The sequence below is a fragment of the Calliopsis andreniformis genome, chromosome 4, assembly GCF_051401765.1.
Source record: "Calliopsis andreniformis isolate RMS-2024a chromosome 4, iyCalAndr_principal, whole genome shotgun sequence".
In the NCBI taxonomy this organism is placed as follows: domain Eukaryota; kingdom Metazoa; phylum Arthropoda; class Insecta; order Hymenoptera; family Andrenidae; genus Calliopsis; species Calliopsis andreniformis.
In genome coordinates this window covers 9913686-9938190 of record NC_135065.1, presented here as the reverse complement: position 1 = coordinate 9938190, position 24505 = coordinate 9913686, and the positions used below count along the sequence as shown (strand labels likewise).

Below are 24505 nucleotides of genomic sequence, written 5' to 3'. Positions count from 1 at the left end.
ACAAAGCAACGCGTCACGCGTTAAGATAAGCGAAAAGAATGTCGTCTGTAGAAGAGACTCACCGCGTAGCGAAGATCGTTGAAGGCTGGCTCTGCTCTAACATCCTTCACGGTGTCGACGTATTTGGAGATAAGATCCAAGGTCTCCTCGAAAGGTGTCTGGCAGATTGATCTGGGGTTCCATGGTCCCTCGTCGTTGCAGTGCCTCTTTCGACAGCGAAGCCAGGTCGACGCGAACTCCAAAAAGTGGCTGGACACGTGTCGTGTGTTGAGGGTCCATGTGACTAAGTCGTTATTGCTCATTGTGGTGCAGAGGTGGTACATTAGGGACCTTGCCTGGGTGTGGCAGAACTTGAGGATGCTCTCGAGACATTGGTAGAGGATGTCCCTTTGTGATAGGTCACACTGTGGAAGAGAATTGTGTTAGCAGAATCATTTATTATATAGTTAAGCTTTTTATTGTAATGGAGGGTAAAGGGGTAAACTTCTTTTGAAATTAGGGAAACTAAAATTGAACAATTTTGGTCACTACTTGGGGTCATTATTTGCAGGGATATGGCTACTATTTTCGTAAATAAAAAATATACATTTTCTAAAAAAATAAATTAGTTACTGTCTTCAAAAAGGATAAGTACTGATAATTCGAAGAAATCAGAAAATTTTTATATCAGGGCTTACTAACCTTTCCATGTAGAACATGAAGAATCTCGTAGAGATTAACAATCCCTGTCGCTGACTGGCTTGAAATCTCGCTCAGTTTGATAATCGATCCTCCACTATCCTGGCTGAAGAGCTCCAGCACCAATTGCAACCCGCTGGTAATATAATGAACAGAGTGCCTCGCGTTCATCAGCAAATCAGCCAAGCTTTGAGCACCAACAGTTAAAGGTGCATCACGCTGGAAAGCAGCAGAAAACATTTCAGCCATCACCTTCCATAACGAGAAGCAATCGTTTATTAACAAATTATACCTCGGCCGACGATTTCTCCTGGCAGTGAATGATGAACGCGAGAAGTTTCAAGCAAACTGCAGCAAACTCTGGAGTCTCATCTGAGAACCCTTGCACCAGCAATTCTTCTAAGAAATTTGGTGTCCTGACGCACTTCTCAAAAACTATAACATGATTTTAGAAAATCCATTTTGACTTTCCCTGGTCTCTCTACTTTACCAATCTGCGTCGAATGTGCGTGTCATTGGAATATTTACTCGTAAAAGGCTTGGCCGTCGCGGACGTGACCAGCAAGACGTACGACTGCATCACCGCCAAGGTCCTCAGCTTCAAGTTCGCGTCTCTTCGCAGCGTGATGGTCAGGAGACTGTCTGCGCAGCGATTCTTCACGCTCAAGGACAGGGAGTCAGGGATGGAGATGTTAGTCAGCTCTAGCACCGCCTTCACTTGTTCGTCTGAGAACAGTTATGTCTTGTTTATTGAGGTCATTGGCCGATGCACCACCTTTTAATTGGGAGTTCACTGCCTTGGGCAGACTTTGAGCTAACAATTACTGCCAACTGTGTGGAGGAATTCTTAAGCAGACTGTGTTCACCTATGATGGTAATAATATATCCTTTTTGGTAAATTAGATTCTAAAATATTCACATAGCACAGGACTAGTCTGAGTAATTAAGATTGTTGCAGAGTTGGCACTACAAAGTTGGCAGAAATTGTTCAGTTTACGAGATCATTATCCAAACTGGTTAGAGTCTACCTTTGTCAGGATGGTAAGAAGAGAGGAGATTAGGCAGCATGTGCCAAGCGATTTCAGCAATCTCCTTAGCGTTATCCTGACATATCATATCGCGAATTCCTTTCATTGCCAAGTTCATCACCCTCTCAGAATATCCAGTTTGTATGACAAGCTGTATTGTAAAAGAATGTTTCAATATTTCTGCGTCGATTTTAAATGTTGAAATAGAAGTTAAATTTTTCAAGTACCAGTAAATAATGTCGAACAACTTTGTCGCAATCTAGTGTCAAGAGTGGTTTGATATCACCCTCTGAGGCTATCAGCCAAAGATTCATCGTTCTGTTTCTCAAATCCCTTGGCACCTCGTAGCATTTCAAACAATAATGGAGCAGATCTATATGATGAGTGTAGCAATCATCCAATTTTGAATATTGCAATAAGTCTGACAATTTTTGCGTTGCTCTACTATAATTTTGTTCCGAATTTGGCGAGGGATGTGATAGAGAGGCAATTGCAAATAGGAACCATAGTACTTTCAAAATTTGCACAGGTATCTGAGACTTGGGAAGATTCATGATCTTCATGATCAGAGGCTCCAAAGCTATCATATCGTTCCTGAAGAAATTATTAAATAAATTTGAATTTGGAGTAGGAGTTTAATTATTCAAATAAAGTTTCAGCTCGTACTCTCTGGTGCCGTGGTAATGGTAATAGATTAACGTCATTAAGGCAATCGAACTGTTGCTTTCGCCAGCTATAACACTGTTCCACTGTTGAATGTCTCTTGGCAGGTCGAGGAGCCCGCGGTGCATCGAATTTTCGAAGCCAGTTGCACCGTCGGGCCACTGGCCAATTGGCAGTGATTTATCGGCGAGAGTGGTAACGATACGTGATAAGAGCATGCAACTGCTGCGACGTAAATTTTCTCTAAAAGAACAGAGAGTGTCATCGATCATTCTACCCTAGACGATTCTGGAGTAGCTAATTTTCCGAATGAATGAACTTCAATTAATTTGAACAATGTGTCTTGGGAATGTGTCCTAAGATTGAATATACTACACGTGTATATGTATAAATATCGTTGCACAGTGCATTCAGCAATCTCTAGGGATATAGAGACAAGACACGTTACAAGAATCATAAATTACAAATTAAATTACAAGATAATCATATAATTACTTGAAAATCTGAATACTGAAAAATTTGAAGATGTGTGTATTCCAAGTAAAGACTACGATCTTGCAGAATCGAGCAAGGATATTTATCAATTTCCTACCGAGGAGATGGAAGAACCATGCAACTTACGGAAGCTTCGCGGTCAAAAGCAAGAAGTGCTTCAGATATCCATTGGCGGTCAAGTGGTTTGACAAGTTGTCGCGGCTGCAGTTGCTCAGCTTGTAAAGGCTGTTCAGACAAGTCACGAGGTTCTTGTGGAATTTCACCCTGTCCGTTTCATTTAACTCAGCACTCTGTCGAATGGGAATAAAAGGGCCTTTGATGCTTGTAATTAAATACGTGTCCCATTGGCACGCGATTGGGACGAGTCGAAGTAACGCGATAGCGATCTCGTGTTCGGGACTTACTTTAACGTAAGGTATCAGCGTGTACATCGCTGCCATGTAAATCGCCTTGGCTAAAGTTTCTTTACGCTGCGCCGTCTTATCGAAAATTCTTCGGCTATCGCTCTCCGTGTCGCACAACCTGGTGGAAGTAATTCGATGGAGGGTTCAGCGACAACGTTCGAAGATCGCGATTAGTGGGTCGTTTGCTATCTTACCGAGCGCTGGAAGCGCAGAGAGCGCACAGTGCAGCTGCTGCGATAGGGATCGAAGCACCGTCGTCGCTGTACGTTACTATCTCTTTCATTAATTCGAGTGACTTGTGGGACATCTCGAACAGACTGTTGTCGCACTCGTTCTCTGTATCGGTGTTCTCGAGAACGATATTTAGTATAGAGACAGAGAAGAATTTTAACTTTTGATCTAGTGTGGTTTCCAGAATTAGGGTCTTTAGCAGAAACTGAATTTGACTTGGTACGCAGACCGCGTGTAAATCTATGTTAAATTCTATGGCTCTGAAAGTATAAAGTATTCTAAGGTATAGTAGAATTAAAATAATTAAAAATTGAAGTAATTAAAATAATTGAAAAAAATTGGAAAAATTGGAAAAATTGGAAAAATTAAAAAAATTTTAAATAATAGAAATAACGAAAATAATTGGAATAATTAAAATGATGAAAATGATTGAAATAATTGAAATAATGGAGATAATTGAGATAATTGAGATAATTGAAATAATTGAAATAATTGAAATAATTGAAATAATTGAAATAATTGAAATAATTCAAATAATTCAAATAATTGAAATAACTGAAATAACTGAAATAACTAAAATAATTTAAAGTTGTTAATCTTTGAATTCTTCAACTTGCAAATTTTTAATCTCCAAATTAATTAGTGCCTCATCAATTTCATTACTTAGAATTAAAACAATTACCTGCCCAATATGTCGTGAATACTCGAAATTAATTTTCCTAATATTTGCGTTTCCTGGCTGCGAGACTTTAAGACGCAAATCGTAATTTTCAAAATCGAGTCCATGGCGTCCATAGCTACGTGACATTCATAAAATTTCCGATGCACGCTTATCAAGTTCAGAAAATCGAGAATACACCTATTAACGACACATAGATTGTAAAAAACCCTAAGCATTTATCTTATAAAAATTGTAACAGTTTTGAGACGTACAAAAGGAGACGGTCACTTGGTGTCTGTAGAATTTCAAATATGGCTGATAACACGTCGAATTTTATTAGCCTCGAAAGAACCGCGTCTGTACTAGCAGCGCCACCAGGTTTGAACATGTTCGAGATTCGCTCGACGCTCGACACCTAAAACGTGCCTCACTTTTCTTACTCTTTTCTCGTATATACGCTAGTTTCCTACACTAATTTTAATACTAATCGTGTTTCTACTAACTTTATCGCAAAATTGAGTAATTGTCATATAATAAACGCAGGAAAATCTGCTTGCAAACTTCTATACGTTTTCTATACCAGCGGTAGACTGAGTTTCATTAAACACGAATTTTGAGTGAAATAAAACGTACCTGGGCATATTCGTTGTGTGACATTAGCCTCTCTTTCACGCCCATCACGATGACATCGATGTCGTTGGCACAGAATTGAAATAATGGTTCCATTTTCAAAAATATTACGACTCTCGTACAGAACACTACGCACTCGTGCTAGACTAACCGGCAACTGACGCCTACTCCCTGTGCGAAACGCGCCACGTGACCCTCTGCACATGCGCAGAACTATGCGCGGTAACACGAATAGAAAGAGCGGGTAACCATTCAAATTTCAAATCTTCAAGATGGTAATAATAAACTCTGCTTAACACTTTTATGATTAAAGTTAAATGAGATGCATCAGAGGTTAGAAATATAAAGTATCGACTCGAAAAGCGAGTGTTCACGTCAATGGTTACTATATTTTATTTCAAACGTTGTTATAAATTATAATACAAATACAATAAGTATAATCGTAATATATTATAAATGTTAAACAATCCTGAGTAATTACTCTACATAAGAGATAATGAATCGTATTGTTATCGATTATTCCTTTTTTTTTTGCTTCCATCAACGTCGCCCACGATACCTGTGCGACACCATCGCTGAAACGAACCGCGACAATATATAATATAGAATACAATAATATAACATATAATATAAACAATCCATTTCATTATGGAAGGGGTTAATTCTAGGCTATTTATACTTTTACTTCTTAAATTGAAACGTCATAAACTATACAGTATTAACATTCAAAAAAATGATCGCGATCCGACAAAACATTTACACAATGAGAAAATGCAGTAATACATAGTGCAACGTGACAACGCAGTATATTCATATGTGCAGAATCTATACATAACAAGAGCGAAACAAGCGTAAAACATTTTCTTTCGACTTCGAACGTTAACGAGACAGAGGGAAACAGGGAACGAGGTGGAGATAGAAGGAAGAAAATGGGAAAAGGAAAAGAAAAGGTATCGCGTCTCGAATATTTCTTTTTAACACGATAAAATATCTTTGCATTACCATTTTAACGCGCTAAATAAATTTCCTTTACGAAACGAGAAAAGATTGATGAAGAAAGAAGACTAAAACCGCGATCAATGTATCAACAAATGAAAAAGAAATGGAGCCTCCCTAAGGACGAACTAACTTTGAGCCGATCGTCGGTTTCAATTAGCCCCCTCGTTATAGTCACAAGATGGCAAACGGATCTTGTAATTGCACGAAATCCTTTTCAATAACGTAACATCGCAAAATCAACAAATTCAACGATTCTGACGATTATTATTCGCCTGTACGCTTTCACACCGATAAACACGTATGCGTTATATTGCATTAACTATCACGACACTGTATACATGACACATGGTACGGTAGAACGTCGGTCATCCGACTTCCGCTTTTCTCTGACCCTCTGTTCCATGGTAATGTATTCAGAGAAGTTCAACATCAACTGACTTTAAGATTTTTCTTCTCCTTACATCTCTTACCTACATCTTCTCTCTTTACTATTTTCCTTATCACTAACTTTTGCTCTGTTTCTTTTGATTTTATGTTTATTATTCCTATTTCACGTTTCTCCTTTACCTCTACCCTGTCCAGTTCCAACTAAATTATTACACACTGCTACTACTAATCACTTGATTCCTTCATTACCTCATCTGCTTCCTTCCCATTACCCTTTCTTCTTCCTTTAAGTTTCAACTTCATTTTCTTTCTTATCCCCACACTTTGCCCATAGTGCTTGCTTTCTTGAGTCCAACTTCCATTAGCCCCACTCCTACTAGACCAGACAATCGACGTTCTACTATACTTCCCTTTCATTTACTGCTTTTTGGCCGTTTCTCGTCACCTCTGCAAACTTCTAGGGCCAGTCCTTCAACTCCTTCGATACGAGACTAGTCATTACACTACTGCTAATGCAGACCACATCATACAATAAATAAAACTGTGATTACTCAAGGCATTGAGAGTTTTCGGTCGTCCTTGATGCTCATACCGAAAGGATCGCCCAGCACAGCACCAAATATGCTTCAATTAGAGTATAATTTTAATTATAACAATACTACACTACAACATAATACACAGAACTACTGACGGCCTCTTCAGCTCGTGTCCCTGAAAGATGAACGATGTCGAGAAACGGCTGACAGTGAAATAATGCCCCAAAAATGCTCGTCGCTCTGGAAAGTCGCTCGAAACGACCGACTACACCGCACCTACAGAAAAAGTTCGCGTATCAAAGTCTAAATGCATATCAAACGACGCCCCGCTATCGGCGACCTTGTAAACGTTCTTAAAAAAGTTGTCAGTGGTAAAAAGTCCCCTCGGAGCATAGCAAAACGGCCAGACGGCCACGACCAATCGAATCCACCTTGGAAAATCGTGATGCAGAACTCGTGATGATCGCGCGGGACGCGGAGCCTCGTTTCGGCTATTGAATCATGTTTACCTGATAAACATGCTCAATATTTGTCACGTGACGACGAACCCTACGTCCCGTGCATACTTAATTGACACGAAATTGCGCCTTGCTCCAAATTCTACCGTCGAAGAAGCTCTACCTGCTATGGCAGTGACGAAATAGTTGTGAACTGTTGAAAATGGTCACTCGAGTGATTAGTGTGAATGATAACGACGAATTAAAATACAGCTGACGAGCAACCAGTTTAGCACCATACGAAAGTAGCGACCGCGCAATCTAAGGAATTTCATTTTATATCAGATTTAATATCGAAAGCGATTTAGAGCTCAAAACGTTTCTTCCTCTCGGCGACCATGCCCACTGCTGGCAATGGGGGGTGGAGCGGGTGATGGTAACTCGGCGTGGGTGTCGGAGGCAGGCTGTGACAACTTCTGCTGGACCACCTCACTGCTGGAGACCTCATCAGCTCTGCAAAGAAAATTCCATAAAATTATCCAGCTTCGAATTTCGCGCTCTGAACTCTAGCACACCGAATGCTCGAAGCAAGCTTAGACATTTAAGAAAGATGGGAGAAGAAAATTCAAGAAGAATGTACAAACGCATCCAGTTAGGTCTGTCTCTGAATACCATATAAATATCCAAATCTCATTGATATACATAAATAAACCTGCGAGCAGAAGCTGGCTGATCTACTTAGCCCTCAGTTTCCATGGAAGACCAGAAGCCTCAAAGATCAAGCATGAAGATAGTTGGGGATGAAAGTTGTAATTGGCCACGTGTGAAGCTTCATGTATTAGGCATACAAATTAACTCAGCGCCTTTAAATTAAAGATAGTGGAAATGTTCTTCATTCTCTGCAGATAGAAATTCAATTTCGAGAGCTAAGGCGCAGAGTGAATTTGCATAGCTAAATTTGTTGGAAATCGGCAAAGAAGAGAACGGACCTGCAACGGAGAGAGCTGGGGGTTCCGGGGTGAGGCGGGACTTGTGAGAATTGACGGCACGGAGGCTGTATGCCTCCTGTTGCTGCTTTTCGCTTTGCTTGCTGTCCTGCCACCGGCTGCCAGCGCTGCCGACTCGCATCTCTGCTGTGCCACCTTTCGTATCAAACAATTTTCCATGTACGATTATCTAATCAGCACAGTCTGCTTCCCTTCTTTATCCACAGATTACAAATAGAGTTACGGGTCGCTTCAGGACATAGCATGGTACGTGCGGAAACATAGAAAGGGTCTATCGAGCGAACAGGTCTGTTAGTGGAAACACTTTCTATTATTCTGACACTGCCACTCGTGTCCGATCGCTTCGTGAAACACGATGAGTAGAAATAGAAGACCAGCGATTTTCTTATGACAATTAAGCGACTCAGAGTTCTTATCACCTTCAGAGGTGCGCAGAAACCTGGATTCTAGATTAAGCTCGGTGTCATATCGTAAAAATACGTTTGCGGTAAAAAATCGTGAAAAATTCAGATATCCAGAATAGTGCATCTAAAAAAGTTCCACAGTAGACTATAGTATCCTGTTCGATTTCTGCGCACCGCCGCTACACTGAAAATTATGCGCACAGTAGATTAGTTATCGCAAGTTAGACACTGATAGTACGGAATCACAATTCATCACAAGGCAAGGGTTACTTCTGCGTTACCGCGTGACGTTAATAGTACACGTCTCTGGTTAGCAAAGACGACTGGGTTAGACAACCAAGTAGTTTATCACGCCTGGCGGACAAAAGCGATTAGCAAACGCACCAGTCTCGGCGGCCGATATCGTCGCCGCGGAGAGCCGAGGAACACGCGTGAACGATCACATTATTGCGCAAGAACGCGTGTCAGTCTCGGGATACGCGTTGGCGACGATCGTTAGCGACGATTAATGTTCTCGAAGCGGTTAATCCCTAAAGCACCCGATTAGTCTTGCGTTCCCCCTTTTCGTTCCTCCAATATAAACGCAAGATCGTTCCAATAGAAACGGATTCGATACCATGGAGGGTTTGGCATGCTGGAGCTTAGACCGAGGAAGGAACGAGCATCGACAGATCCGCGGAGCTGCGCCAAAGTACCCATCGACAAGAAAAAGCAACGGAGACAGTCCACTCGGTGCGACGTGTCCGTCCGACACGCGTTCGCGGGCCAACGCGCAGCTGGTATCGATAGAGAGAAGCAGAGGCTGTCGAAGAGGAGCCCGAAACGCGGGAGCAACCACCACCGTTTCGGGGGAGGCAGCGTTCACCGCGGGTGTTCATCTGTCTTCTGTACCTTGATACTGATGGGGCAGTCCGCTCCTGGGCCTCAGGCTGTCCCAAAGTGGCGAGGCCAGGCCGTTACGCTCTTGACCCTTTTGCCCTAAGCTCACCTCTTTGCTATCGTGCGACGGAACGCCGGAGCTACTCCCCTGCCTAACCAAGTTACTCGAGTAAGGCAACGAGACCGATTTAATGCGTTCAACCTTGTACGAGAACGCTGGCTTGTCTGGCGCTGACAAAGCCTTTTGCAACGTGGACGCCGAGCTTCTCGCCCGTTCGCCCGCCGATCTCTGCTCCTCGCTGCTACTACCCGCTCGAGCCGACGTTTCGTGACTACTCCGGACGCGCTGCGGCGAATACGGCGGCGAGCAGTTTAGCGACGTGGACGATTTGGTGTCGCGAACGGCGTCCCCATGCTGTTAGTGAAATATCGAGAAAATACATTGCGTCAGTGCAGAGGCCGATGGTGGGTTAACGATCGTTAGATCGGTGCTGGGGGTCCGTCCTAAGCAATTACACGTTACGGCGGGGGAGACTGTGGGCCCACAGGTTTGGGTACGCTGGGGATCTTTTGATTGATGCTGTGGAGGATGCTGGGATTAGCACATTCGAGTTCGATGACCCAACGATTGGGTTACAGGATAGCTCTCCTCGTTAGCCAAGGAGGCAACATGTGAGTCATTTTTGTGCTGGAGAGACTGTTGTCGGCCGCTGAGGACAGTCTTGGAAAAATACACTGGTCTCGAATGTGTTAGGGGACAATGCTCTGCTGAAAGGAAGAGTATTGGTAGTGATGCAGATCTAGTAGATTCAGGGATCTTCTTATCAATGGAGTATAGTATATTGGATTTGAGGCTTTTGGGTGTTAACTGTGTCCTTTTGAAAGAAATTTCACAAGCTTTGCTTCTTTAGGGAATCACTGTATTAAAAGAAATTTCTGTTTAGAAGACATTAGTGAACTAGAGTCTAGAGAAAAGGAATTTTCACCTACAAATGTTAAAATCTAACTCTTTTTATACAAGTGGGCCAAGGTCCCGAAATAAAAATCTATTTCAGATCCTGACAAAACAGTTAATGTGAAAAAGTCTCAGATCTGAACCTCATTAAACACCTGTACCCAAACCTTTGAGCAATTGTTATAGGTACAGTAAAACCTCAATTACCAGTGAAATTGTCGAGTGATTCTACATATTGTTATTATTGCGTGATTGCTGCTTGTTGCTTCAAGAAAGCTCCATGTGCATGGTTTGAACTAAAAAAGGTTAAAAAGTATGTACAAATACAAGAAGCTTGCGAACACAGAAGCTTTGCTGTACCTAAGTGTACCACTAGCCGACATTGTTACCGCTTATTTACAATCGTCCAGTGTCAATTTGCTTCGCTGAAGATCATGTGTGGGGGTTTCAGTGAAACTGCGGTAAGCTCACGAGGGGAACACCATAGCGTGTAATTGCGACGGGTTAATAATTTAGTAATGTACATTTGTTAACCACATCTACACGGCTGCGATTCTAGAGCGAGTCTAATGTTACCTTTAATTGCTGCAGCCTGTGTATCTCCTCCCTCGGCTCGGGTATCTCGCTGTCCCTGCCCCTCAACATCTGCATCGTGTCGTTGATCGAGGTGTCATTCGTTTCCAACACTAAATGCGCTCGGAGCTGTTTGTTTCTCGCGTCCAGTTGCATGATATGTTGTTGCGCTTGAGCAAGTTGCTTGGTAAGGGAACCTACTTTCTCTTCCAGCGCCGCTGACTCCACGCACTTGGAGGAATACTTGGCGGATAGGGAAAGGATCTCTTGTTTGATCTCTTCCATCTCTTCCCTGGAAGAAACACCATACAATATTTAAGAAGAGATATTTTAGAGCACAGTTACCTAGTGTAGCGTCGAAGCACATTGAAAACCCAGAAAAAGAATAAAATATATCGCTTACTCGTGTTCCTTATGAAGCACCCCTATGTCCTCGCGCGCCTGCATCTGCTTGATAAACTCCTGCTTGAATTTGGCTATTTCCTTTTGTACCTCGTGCTCGTGAGCCTTCCTCATAGCATCCAATGCTGCCAGAGTCGCCTGAGTCTCCTCCGAGAGCGCCTGCTCCTTCTCCACCCTCAGGTTCTCCAATTCTTGTCGATGTTTCTCCTCCATCTCCGAGATGATACGCCTGTGAGAGTTCTCCATAGCCAGCAGTCCCTTCTCGCACAGTGCTCGTAGCTGTTTGATCTCTTCCTTATACCTTTTCCGCGTTTCTGCGTCTGTATCCAATTCTGCGCTCATGGATCTCTGATAAGCAGCCCTCAGTTCGTTCACGTGAGCAGAGTGCTCAGAATCCATTGCATTGAGCCTGTGCTCTAATTTCCTGGCCTTCTCGCGCAAATTTGCTGCTTCCTGCTCATACTGAGACGTCAGGGATTGTCGTTGATTGTCCAGCTCTCCTTTAATGTCCATCAGATCCCTCTCTTGATTCCGTTTCAACGTCTCCAGTTCCTCGTTGTGCTCGGCTGTTATCCTTTGAATGGTTTCCTGCAGCTGCTCACACTGCTTGCAAGACAAATTGTTCACATAATCACTCAGCTTCTTGATTTGCTCTCGCAGTTGGGAGCACTTCTCACAGACACTAGACCAATCGGTTATGGTCACCATCGACTTCGGCCAGGGAGTAGTCTCGTTGTCGTAGGACTTATCCCGAATGCGCTTGCCTAGTTCAATCAAATCTTCTTCCAGATAGAGCAAGCTTTGGTTCACATTCTTCAGCTGCTCTTTGGAGCCTCGTTTCCCTGCTATTCTCTCCTCGCATTCCTTACTGAACTGCTGGTAAAGGTAACTGTACTCTGCGTCGAGAACTGGATTGCCCTGGAACTCGCAATCGTCCTCCAGCAGGCACGAAAGAACGTCGTCGTTTCGGATAAGACTAGATACGAAAGTCTCCCTCGGGAAGGTCGTCATCTGTTTCGTGTTCTCCTGAAGCAGCCCGATCCTGGCGTCTATTAAAGCTTTGTGCGCGATCACGTCCGCGTAATCCATCAACAGCTGCCTAGACTCAAACTTCGACTCCACTGCTGTCTTATTCTTCTTCATCAAATGGAGACACTCTTCGTACGCCTCAGACAGCTCGCGAGTAGACAGCTCCATCTCCTGCCGCAGAATCGCTTGCGCCGAGTCGATCCAGGACTCCAATGTGACGTTCTCCGCGCTCTCGAAATTGAGGCAGGCATCGGTGATGCTCGTCACGTTCTGCTCGTACATCTGCCCGCAACGCATGATCACGTGGGACACTTCAGCCTGTACAAGCTCTTTACTGACTGTCTCCTGGGCCAACGCCCACGCCTCGCGGATTCGACGATCCTCCAGCAATTTCTTACTAGAGCTGCTGACTTGCTTTCCAAGGTCCTCCTGCTCGGACATGCTCAAAGTCTCCGCGGCCAGGGCCTCGGCGAGCTGCCTCAGCTTCGTCTCTTTGTACCTCCTCACGATCTCGTTCACCTCCCGCTGCTTCTGCAGCAGGAAGTTCAGGCTTTCGGCACGAGCTGCGGAAACCTCTTTGCTCGTTTCCGTCGCTGTCACGCCGCCTACCAGTACTAACCTATTCGCTAACACTTTAGTAAGATACTGAATGTAACTGGTGTTTTGGTACGTCTTGGGCTTGGTTCCGTGAATCTTACGCGTTAAGCTTGAGGCAAGCTGACTAGTTTCGACCAATTCACCGAGGACGGCGCTCCTCTCGAACGTCCGGCCGATCGCGCACTTGATCTGCCTGAGAACGACGAACTCGAACGCCACCCTCTCCGCGATCAGCTTCATCTTCTCCCTGTCGTCCAGCTGACCGTTCTGCGCGAGCGACTGCCGTCTCGCCGCTAGCTCGCTCAATTTATCCTTAAGTATAGCTTCTAGCCTAGATACCACTACGCCTACTGACTCGGTGACTTGAGCGCCAGCTTGGCTCCTCTTACACTCTAAACATGAGTCCAGTATATCGTTCACCTCGCGCAAACACTTCTCCGCCTTGTCCTCCGCCTGCGTCGATCCCAGACACTTCTCCAGCCGCCTCTTCGACTTGGACACCACCCTCTCCAGCTTCCTCAACCTGGCGATGATCTCCAGCGATACTTCGCTGGTAGAAGACGCGCTGACCTCGCTGCACTCGCTGGAGTCCTTCTCCGCGTCGCTGGCCATGTTCTCAGCCACATTCGCGACTTTTGTCTCCAGCGTGCTCAATCTGATCAGAACCTTCATCGGCTCGGAGCTCGTCGCACTGTCTAGGGACTTCCTGCGTAACCTGGTGCGATCCAGGTTCTTGCTTTCCCTTCGTTTCTCTTTCTTTGGATTAGGACTCGAGTCTTTAGAGCTGCTCCCAGTTGACACCGTTGGGCCAATGTTCTTGCCGCGCTCGATCGCGCAGATTTTGTTCTCCAGGTCCACCAGCTTGTCCTCCATCTCCTGGGAGATCTGGAAGGACTCGCGACCTTTCAGCGACAGCGACCTTCTCTTATCTCTGGTCTCAGCTTTCGTTAGCTTCTGCTTCAGCGTCCTCACTTGCTTCTCGCTGGCGGCTAGTTTGTTCGTCAGGTCTTGGATTCTAGCCGCCATTAGCTGAGCCTGGGCCTGGTTCGTCTCGCTCACGCTCGCTGCGTCCTGCTTGTGCGCGAAGATCTCCAGCTCCAGGGCGTCCTGCATCGCGTGGGCCTCGCGAAGCTCCTTGCGCATGGCGCGGATCTCTAGAATGGCCTTCTCGAAGCGGCTTCGGAGCTCGTCGTACTCTTCCATGATCCTGTGAACAAGAAACGAGAGAGGTTGAAGCCTGAGCTAATCAAAATTGAGATCTTTTCATGTTAGGACTTCTGTGGTACCGATTTTACCTTTCTTTGTCGAGAGAATTCAAGTCCAGGTCCAGCTCGATGTTCGTCAGGTCGCTGAGCGAGTCGAAGCTCCTCCCACGCTCCCTTGAAGCAGACAATCCACCCTTCTCCTCCAGTTCCCTAACTTTAGTATACAGACGCTCGTTTTCGTCGATTCCTGAAACAGTAGTAAACTGTGTAGACACATATCCAACCTAATCTCTTCGATTGTTTTTTTAATAGTTCCTCCGTAACACACCTTGCGACAATCTATCGCTCAAAGAAGCAATCTCCGTCTGCAGGTGTTCCACAGTCCTGTGACTCGACGCCAACTCCTTGCTCAACATTTCACACCTCTCACTACTCTCCCTAAGAATAGCCTCCGTCTCCAACAGCTTACACTCCAGTATCTCCTTATCCCTGGTATACATCTTCTTCATCTTCTCCAGGTCCTCCATATCCTTATTCCTTTGCTGCTCCGTCCTCTGTATCGTGCTCAGCAGCTCCTCCACTTGTTTCTCCCTAATAGAAGCCTCAGCCTTCTGCTGCCTCAGTCTGGACAGTTCCTTCTCAACATTCGCGACGTCCACCCTAGCTGTGTTCAGTTGAGACTTCAAGCTCTCGATCTCGTTCTCCTGACGCTCGATAATGACTAGTAGCGTACTCGGGTGTGACTGACTGTTCTGGTCCAGCTGATCCCGCAACAGGGACACTTGGTTCTCCAACAACTCAACGATCAATGGACTTTCAGTGCTCTGCATATGACCATTAGGCTGCTCCTCGTCTTCGCCCAGCTCACAGCAAGCCATCATGAGATCCTCAGACCTCACGCTGTCCAGAGTGCTTCTCCTCGAGCTGGGTGGAGAGCTGCGACTCCTCTTGTACACCCTGGACCTGGAGCTCGACCTCGAGCGAGCCTTCACTCGGGACAGAGCGGTTCTGGTCAGCGGCGGCGACGGAGGCAGCTCAGACCACTCATGGTTAGCTGAATCCGACCAGCTGGAGCCTTTCAACGCTCCTGGCCAGTCTCCGTTCCTCACCAACGGCGGGGACACAGGCACTTCAGACCAGTCGCCCGACTCCCTTCTGCCACCCTCTGAAGCTGTCCTGTACTCCTCGTCTGAGGAGAACAGGACTGACCTAGGCGTGACAGAGGTAGATGGAACCACAGAGTCTCTCTCGCGGTCGGTGATGGATCTGAGGACAAAACGAAGCCTCTTACGGTAAAGGCACACAGACTCTCCTGACATAAGTCTTCCTCAAAGTCAATGGAATAGAAGATAGAATCTCTGCCTGAACTTACGCCGTCGGCGACTGAGGAGTGTTGTCCTGCTGTCCATCCTGGCACACTGTCAGGGAGTCAGCGTTGCTGTCGGGATCGGGCAAATTGGCGGACCTTCGTATGGCTGACATCCAACTGGCCCGAATACCAGCCGTCACCGCGGACAGCACCGTGGATCCTCGCTCGTCCCATGCCTGGAACACGAGCATTCAGCCATCGATGCACGGAGAATGTAATAAAATGGTTATTGTCTATGTAGGACGATCGGTGGGACAGCGAGACGGGATCAGTGACACGAATAAACCGACTGCCGCGCTCTGTTCTACCGTGAAATTGAGTTACCGACGTTTTACCAGCCACGCCTAGGCTAAGCACACGGAAGTTAATTCCGGCGATCGGAGCGTGAGGCCCCTCGAGGAGGCTCCACTCTCTAACTGTGCTGACCGCGGTTCCCTCGTCGCTTTACCCTCTCGCGAGAGACACGATCTTTACTGTTTTAATCGAGCTGGCCCTCGTGGACAACGTAAACGGAGCTGTTTGCATTGTACTGGCTTCTGAGAAACGTCCGCGGCGAGAAAATTGCAGCTCCCGCGAGGCCTAACCGGGATTTCCGTTCGCGTGGTATGTTAATTGTCGTAAATCACACTCACCACGGTCTGGAATCCATAATTTCTTGCGACCTGAAGGGGCGTGACGGCGGTAACGGTATTCAGATCTATGACGCCGTCCATGATACCCTTATCTTCCGCGCAGGGATCTCTGTAGTACATGAGGCCGCAGCCTCTCAGCACGAACCAGTGCTTGTTCCATTCCTGGACAAACGTACCTCTCGTTACGCGTGTAGGCTATCGTTTATTGGAGAAAGGAGGGAATAGGAAGCTGCTTAGAGCTTGTCTGTTCTTTAATTAGAGAGTCTGTAGGACTTTGCGTGTTGGATTCTTTGGGGAATAATTGTAGATAGGTGTTGAAGCAGAACTAAATACCTAGTAATATTAATTTTTAACACTGTGCAATATTGTATTAAGCGCAGTTTTAGAAAAATCTGGGTGAGAAAAATAGAGGACCTTCATTTTTTCAACACAATTCATTTCAATTTTATGAAAATTAGGCTAAAATGAATGTAAAGGATGACTTTACTTTACGAAAAGTATGCTAAAACTACGTGAACCTTGTTTCTTTCTGATTATCTAAGGTAAAATAGGATTTCGAATAACTAATTTAATATGAACGCCTAACCTAAAGTACTTTCTTGATTCCAAATTTTACGTTCACAAAATTCATGCAAAATTGATATATTAGATAAGAGACAAACCTTATTGAGTCCCTGTTTCATGAGCCACCCTTTCTTAATATTCAACAAGTCCTCCGCAGGCAGGTCGACCCTCAGCTCTGAAGTGGGGGAGTATCTGATGCCGGAAATGTCTAGGCCACATCCGTCAGGGTCTCCCCGAATCTGTGCAAAGGGGCACAGTATAGAATTATCGGTTCTGAGATCACTATCCAGTAGACAGAGTCAAATACTCACGAGTTTATCCTGATAAGCAGCATTCGCAGCATCCACCACATCCCTAGTTGGCTCAGAGGTTCTTGGTTTTGTCCTTCGAGCACGGGGCTGGGTCAAGGAAGCTGCAATATCCCGAAGTTTACCCTCCCTCTCTCTTTCATGCTCCAGCAAGATTCTTCTGCAGGCATCGTCGTCTGAGCAACACCCCACAATTTATTATTACTACAGAAAATTCACCTGTGACCACATATGAATCAATACACACTAAATTCCCAAATACCCAAGATATCTAATTATCCTTAATTTTTTAATCTTCTCTCTTTTTTTACCTTTCTCAGTCCAACACCCAAAACTGACCTCTTCTCGATCAGTTTCGCATTTAGTGACCTCCTGACCTGTGAATCTCTCGTCGACAGCAGAGTTATCGTTTCTCGCCACAGGTGTCGAGCTCGCGTTCAATTAGAATTAGGCTTTCCTTTGGAATGGCAAATCGCGAGTCGACCAGGCAAGAAGCTAATTCGATAATGATGCGTGAACAAATTGCGTCGAGTAACGGTGTAAAGCGCGCTGTTAACGCCAGCGATGGAGCAGCGGGGATCGGGGGCGGGGCTCGATCGCGGGATTTTTAAAAAGACGCCTTGCCGCGACCGGTTCTGAATGGAATCGACGAAACGGCGAAAAATTCGCCGCATTCTACGCGGTTTTTCCCCTGGAACGATTAAAATGTTCGCCTGCTCCGTGGCTCGTTTCTTGCCCGCGATTAGATGGCAAAAACCTACAGACAGACCGATTTGGATCGATCCGAGTGACAAGTGGGGTTGGTAAGTTTCCTGTAATTTGTGGCTGGTTCTTGCGGGACCGATGCAACTGCAGCGTAATGGTTTCAATCCAACGTAGATTAGCAGAAAAAGTACACTTCGAGTGAGCGACAGCGATACTTCCTTCAGGGGACAAGAGAAAGGTCTCCCAGAGATTGACTAAACGATTCGAGATATATTTAGTAAGTGGAGATAGTCGAAATTACTGAATCTCGATCCATGTGATTCGTGAGCGTGATTCGATATCAGTTTCTTTTACTCCTACGTCGAGTCACACTTGATATATTTAAATTAGCTTAGATTAATAAGGAGTTATTAGAAATAAAATTGCTTCAAAATTGAGAGCGAATAGAGTTAAACTAACAGGGAATTCTCGAAAAGAAGCTGCACCAAATCTTTTTTCCCCAGCAATTGAAAATGCAAGAGATTCCCAGCAGCCAGTCCGCCCTCGGGCATCGTCGACGTTGAATGATGACCCGCTGAAAGACGATCTCCCATTGTCTCGGTTTTCTAGAGCGGTATCTTTTTTGGCGAGCGTTCTCCAATCGCGACGGGGAAAGCGTTATTAGCATAGTAATGGCGCGGCAAGTTAGATTTCGATGGGGGAGCGATAAAAACGCGGATAAACGAGCGAGATAAGTCTCGCTCCCTAGCCAACTGAGAGGCCTCGGTTATTAATTAGTCGGCAGTCAATTAACGCAGCCGCGCTAGGACTCCGCTACGATGGAAAAGAAGTTAATTGGTTAGGCCTGCGACGCGACCAGACGAATGTTTGATAACAGCCACGCGGTGCAGGGAATTTCTGCAATCACAGACGTTGCATAGGGTTGCATCGACGACTCCACTGTGCTTCTTTAACCGCTGCAACTATCACATGCGCCGTGATTGCCTGGGCAACGTCTTCCGTGTTCAATCTCGGTGGTTTTCTCTCTGGGAACGCCTTTGACTACTAACTATTTGTAATGATTGATTACCTACAGGGTATTTTATTTCCAGGATCGCGCAATTATGGAATTCGGTGTTTCAGTTTCTGTGAGACGGGATGCTTTATGGGTTAAAGAGCCTCCAATTTTAATCGAACTCGAGTGCAGAAACTTGTTGTCAATGGCGCAAGGGCCATGAAACATGGACACCCATAAAACTTCCATAACTATTATTCTCCCTGTACATCGGTTCCCCTCGCCGCAGATAAATGAGTAAATGAACGAATGCGCGAGGAGGATCGGAAACAGATAGCTTTCTAGCCGTGGCCAATCGGCCGTTTCGACCGCGAAGAATTCCGGCTTGTGCGATTACACCTCCCTTTCCTTGGCCCGTTGCGTAATTGCGTGCGTACAATCTCCGAGAAAATCTGCCGACGCGATCGCTCCTCTCCTTGCCTGATCCATAGATTTCATTTAGATTGCCGCTGAACGAACGACTGAGAACGCGACGCAGTCGATGCTGCGATTTACGCCGAACGTTGATTGCCGAAAGATACAGGGGCTTCGTAAATAACGGAGACCGAGCGTTTCCTGGGGGATTCTTTCAGGGCGATTCCTAATGCTGAGGAAGGAGGAAAAGTCGATTGGATGAGGAGTGGAAGTTGGATCTCTTGATTACTGATAATGGGGAAGAAGGAAGAGTCGATTGGATGAGGAGTCGAAGTTGGATCTCTTGACTGTCGAAGGAACTTAACTGTTTTCGAGATGAACCATCTTTTGATGGAAGATCGAATGGAGTGTCTATAGTTGCAGTGAGGTGAAGTTATTACAAATGCAATTTTCGAGTCCCTAACATAATCCAGTGGTTTCCCTTTTGATTATAGGGTTTGAGATTAAGTCTACTGTCGACTACCAAGGTTCCACTGTGAATAAATTCATCTTGAGATCACAAAGTGGACCTAGGTCAAGTGGATCAACTGGGTCAATTGACCAATAAAACGAGATCAGAAGTTAACTATTTGCAACTATGTTCCCTCAATGATATCAAATTTCAACTCGCAAAGAAAAAAATTTGTGAAAAAAGTAAATCTCTGAAACTTGAATAAATTTATACCAATTTAACACTTTTCTAAAGTTACACATTTTTTTTCGAGCCCACGTTACCAAATAAGAAGACTTCCACCAAGTTTACCTGATTTCCCAGCATACAGAAACTATACTATTATATTTAAATTATGAATCTAGTCGCAAGCTCTTGCAGAGGAATCGAAGGAGCGGAGGAAGCGTTGGTGAGCGCGAAGGCGAATCATATCGCGATTAAAGGCTCGTAGCTCACTGTAAACGACAAGCTGACTTATCGCCGATTGGAAAGCACGTACGAGATAGCAGTGGTGGGAATACCAGGCAGAAAACCCCACGGATTTAATTGGAATCCCCTATCACGGTGGAAAGATAGAGGCTGGTACAAGCCGCCGATTAATTTCAACGATTCTCGCGTTGGTAATGACAAACACACTCTGTTTAGAAATTACAGCGTGCATATTTTCCTGTGTGATTAAATTACGTCACTGTTAATTGCACCACGGGCCCTAATTGTCCCTGGAGAGAAGCTAATTCGAGGCGTGCCAGACGTTGTAGCGAATAATTAACTAATTTCCAGGCAATTGAAATTGAAAAATCGTGCCTGGCAACTTTGAGCTATCGTGTTCAACTTAATGAGAGGATTGAGAAAATTCGCTACATTGGAATTATCACCATTTTTAGAGCCTTTCTAAATGCCAGTTCTTTGCCTGGATTTTCACACGGATCGCTCGTCGACGTAGTTTAACTGTTTTGTTTATGGAGTCAATTGTCAAGGGAAAAATGGGTCAGGTACGATTTAACGCAGAGCGCAAATCATCGAGAAGAATAGTCGCCGCTGACAGCGACCCAGTTTCCTCTCCAATTGAACGAGGCACCATTGTTGGCGTAAAAATGAATCGTGTCGCCAGTACAGTTTCTCTGGCCACTCTATTTCATATATCGTAACATCAAAATCGAATTCAATTTCACCAAAAATAATCGAATATCTATCATAAAACTCCCCACTAAGAAGTAATCAAGAAATCCCATTTCGCGATTAACTAACTCTCCAAAAATCAAAATTAAAAACATAGTTCCCATGTCCAAAAACTAGCCCTCAACAATTCACACTAAATCCATTACCAAAGCCTCTCTAACACTACTACACTCCTATACCAACCTAGTTTCTCGCTAGGACAGTTGGTCCCAGTTCCCAAACTGGCCCGCTCCCCATGCTGATTCATCCTGCGCCTGGCCTTGTCCTCAGCCCTCAACTTATCCCTCGTCGGCGGCGATGCGCTGCTAGCAGGTTGATCCCTGTAACTGGCCCTGCCTTCACTGGGCACAGCAGGAGGCTTCTCCGTCAGCGACGAGTTAGTAGACATGGTCGTCGACGTGGTCGAATACACAGTGCTCACGCCGCCGTTCATCGACGAGGTCGTCGGGACCGAAGACAGATAACTGGAACCATTCTCCAGCGGCGTGCTGGTCCTCAGAGGCGACACATTACTGGCGTCAGCGTTGCCATTGCTCATGACAGTGCTGCTGGACGTAGTGACTGCGTTGCTCGTCACCAGAGACGGCGACGAGGAGAACACAGAAGGGCAGAGGTCCGAGGGCACATTGGTCTCAGGGATCCACGTGCTGCTGCGAGGCTCCGAGCGACAGCTGTTGAACCGAGGCCTCGGGGGATTCGGTGTGTTGCCTGCGAGAGAGTGACTTAAGTTAGGCGCTGCCCAGCCGAGGGACTCGAAGATCGCGGAATATTTTGCAATTTGTCGCGTGGAAGTACCGATGGCTATCGGCCCCTTCACTTTCGTTCCCCTCGAGACAGGTGCTACTTAATGGAACAAGGCGACGCAAAGCCTCTCGGGGAACGATCGTTTCCTTAAATTACGGGGAATCGGGAATCTTAACTGCGCGATTACTTACTTCTGATGGTCGGAGTGACCTGGAGGATGGTCGTCTGGCCGCCAGGGAACGTCGCGTTCCGCTTGTGCCGACCCTGGAACATTTCAGAGATTTATTTCGCGGTTTCCCTTGTGGCTATCTGCCGCGTTAAGGGAGCGACGCTGAATAACGCGAGCAATGCATGGCGGTCTAGGGAATGGAGGCCGTAGTTCTGACGATTGGGAAAAAATCCACAGTCATTACTTTCTCGCGGGTTGCATCGACGTAGCGGAATGCCGTAGAATTTCTACGTGGGCGAAGCTACGAGGGCACGTACGTCGCGACCAGGTCGCGGTAGGCGGCCGCAGTAACGGCAGATAAGAACGACGCTGATAATATTCCGCGAGGGCGCTCTTCCCCGCGTGCATAATTCATAAGACCAACGCCGACGATTCAATCGACCATGGCGGACTGGAGCCAGTTTAATGCCTCGGCTTCTTTAAAAGAAGCTTTCGATGGCTGCCAGCCATGGATGAAGATAATTCTTAAGGTAATGATAAATAATCTAGTGATGGGGATGAAGGGCACGTTTAAGTGGAAGAAACTGATATGTAGATCACAGGGAGCTTGAGATTTTTTATTTGTCAGTGTCGTGGGTGGTCCTTGAATAAATATCAATTATTAGAAGTCAGGACATGGAAATCTCTACACAGAAAGTCATTTTTTAAAAATTTGAGGTAATCAGTTTCTATACTCCATGTTCTTCAATGATTGTTTTATTCGCTATAAAAGTCCTTGCATTCTAGTAAAATATTTTTAAGGATTTTTATACTCTTTTTCTAACACTGAACTGGGACAAGGTTAATTTGTTATTTCAGCTGTGTGAGGTGGCGATGGATGATCATTAGACTCCAAGACCACAGCAAATACAAGAAAATGGACAGCAGTTCTCCACTAACTATCCACTTTGTTCGCATGAATTCAACCTAGCAACCATGAAACCTACTGCTCCGTCCAGAGACTTTACAACCAATTAAGTTCAAACGACTCCATTTGCGTACAGTGCCTCCAGTGGCCACATTCCCTCCAGCTGTGACACATTAACAAGTGAACTCGTTTCGCCTAAATCGGAGGCAGCTCCTTCTCCATTATTAACACAGAAAGTAAATATAAAACATGATTCTCTGGACTACAAGAGCGCCTGTACCTTCGCCACGCATAACAAGTACACAACTTATTTTCTCAATCATTCTTTTTTCCTCGATATTTAATACCTACGTATTCCTGTACATAGTGGTTCTAATAAATTAGCAATAAAAATATTAATTAATGAACCAGCGTATAGCTGCCTCCTCGAAATTCCTTTCGATCGACCGCTCCTTGGATCGTTTCGCAATTAGCGAGGAGCCCCGGCGATGGAACAGGTGTTCAGCAGCCGCGAGAAAACAGTCGATTCGCCTCGGAATAACACACTGATCGACCGGTCGATTCTGCTCGCGGCTTTTACGGGCAGTTCGTAACGCGCGACAAGCTCGTCGAGAAAAAAAAGAAAAAGAATAAAACGGTAGCCCCGTTTCCTGCGCCGTTCTCGAGCGTATCTCTCCTGTACGTGTTGGCGTACGTATGCGTCGCCTTGGCCTCGTAACGTAATCGTACGTTTACACCGGCAGGTCTGACGACGAGGTGTTTCCATTTGCCGATCGATCATTCCTTGCGTAACGGAATCGATACCGAGCACCGACGAGGAGATCTCGTGTACGAGAGGAGACCTTTCCTTTGATGTGTTCTGCGGTTTTCTGGGTTATTTGGAACACTGGGAGCCCATCATTATTTTTCTCTCACTCGTCATGTTAATAATGGAGCGTGAAAATAGATAACTGAATTATGCTTAAAATTCTAATGGCATTTGGGAATTGTTTCCTTGTAATATATTAGAAAATATGAAAATAGAAGAATACTTAATGTGAATTTGTAATTCTTTGATAAAGGAAGACGAAAATGGAGAATGTCTGACTGGAGGCTTATTCTACTGAATTCTCTATGACTAGAAAGTGACTCTGGAGCCATTCTACTGACTTTTCTGTGTCTGACTAGAGGCTTATTCTACTGACTTTTCTCTGTCTAATTTAGGGCTTGTTCTACTGACTTTTCTGTGTCTGACTCAGGCCACTTCTACTGAAACTGTCTGACCTGACTATCGCACGCCAGCAGTAGAACAAGCTCCAAGTCAGACACATTACTCTCGCCACGAATTTACATTTACATTTACTCCTGTCTCCTTTTCCACCACTACTGAGACAAAGGCTTACATCACACAGCTCGGACGATCCCACATATCGACGGCTGCTTACCAAGAATCCATCGAGAATAGGCGTTAGGGTCATCGCCCTCAGATTTTTACCCTCGTCCAGCCGAGAGAAGCGTTCCTATTCCTACGATCGATCATTTCTTACGCAACGCGATCTGCGTCGCTGTCAAAGACTTCAGCTAACGTGGCAAATGACAGTCCCCCGACGACAGGGTACACGGTTTCCGATCGATCGCGGCGAACGCGAGCGAACACCTTGGCGTATCGGGCGATCGCGAGCGCGTAGATCAATGGGCGGAGATAAACTCGACGAGGGGCTCTTTTATTGTTTCAACGCCGACGTTAATTCGCTGGAACGCGACTTTCAAAATACTCCCATGCGAAGCTGAATAGAAACGAAAGAAACAGGGAAGATCGACGAGTGATAAAAAAAATCGATCGACAGCTCC

The 24505-nt window shown here is 45.5% G+C and overlaps 2 protein-coding genes across 7 annotated transcripts in view; both read right to left on the bottom strand.

Annotated features, from left to right (window-relative positions):
• Window positions 1-4886, bottom strand: part of LOC143178638 (uncharacterized) — a 262313-nt gene extending 257427 nt beyond the window's left edge. The window contains exons 1-13 of the mRNA XM_076377419.1: window positions 4794-4886; window positions 4433-4575; window positions 4182-4358; window positions 3463-3759; window positions 3269-3386; window positions 2991-3154; window positions 2373-2612; window positions 1934-2300; window positions 1707-1857; window positions 1207-1404; window positions 971-1113; window positions 682-897; window positions 63-404 (exon numbers count right to left, since the gene is read on the bottom strand). Of these exons, the coding sequence (XP_076233534.1) occupies window positions 63-404; window positions 682-897; window positions 971-1113; window positions 1207-1404; window positions 1707-1857; window positions 1934-2300; window positions 2373-2612; window positions 2991-3154; window positions 3269-3386; window positions 3463-3759; window positions 4182-4358; window positions 4433-4575; window positions 4794-4886 (2649 nt within the window). The remainder of the gene's footprint in view (window positions 1-62; window positions 405-681; window positions 898-970; window positions 1114-1206; window positions 1405-1706; window positions 1858-1933; window positions 2301-2372; window positions 2613-2990; window positions 3155-3268; window positions 3387-3462; window positions 3760-4181; window positions 4359-4432; window positions 4576-4793) is intronic.
• A 2618-nt stretch (window positions 4887-7504) lies between these two features.
• The window catches only part of Osp (myosin phosphatase Rho interacting protein outspread), a 154275-nt gene continuing 137274 nt past the window's right edge, over window positions 7505-24505 (bottom strand). For 2 of the 6 annotated variants that reach the window (XM_076377412.1, XM_076377413.1), the window contains 12 exons: window positions 21791-21863; window positions 21039-21563; window positions 17077-17249; window positions 16864-17004; window positions 16202-16363; window positions 15573-15745; window positions 14529-15466; window positions 14291-14447; window positions 11371-14202; window positions 10971-11259; window positions 9452-9854; window positions 7505-7662 (listed from right to left, as the gene is read on the bottom strand). In XM_076377412.1, the coding sequence (XP_076233527.1) occupies window positions 7514-7662; window positions 9452-9854; window positions 10971-11259; window positions 11371-14202; window positions 14291-14447; window positions 14529-15466; window positions 15573-15745; window positions 16202-16363; window positions 16864-17004; window positions 17077-17249; window positions 21039-21563; window positions 21791-21863 (6015 nt within the window). In that variant the 3' untranslated portion in view covers window positions 7505-7513. Of the gene's footprint in view, window positions 7663-8138; window positions 8292-9451; window positions 9855-10970; window positions 11260-11370; window positions 14203-14290; window positions 14448-14528; window positions 15467-15572; window positions 15746-16201; window positions 16364-16863; window positions 17005-17076; window positions 17250-21038; window positions 21564-21790; window positions 21864-24505 lie in introns of all 6 variants that reach the window. The other 4 variants (XM_076377417.1, XM_076377414.1, XM_076377415.1 and 1 more) reach the window with 4 other exon arrangements.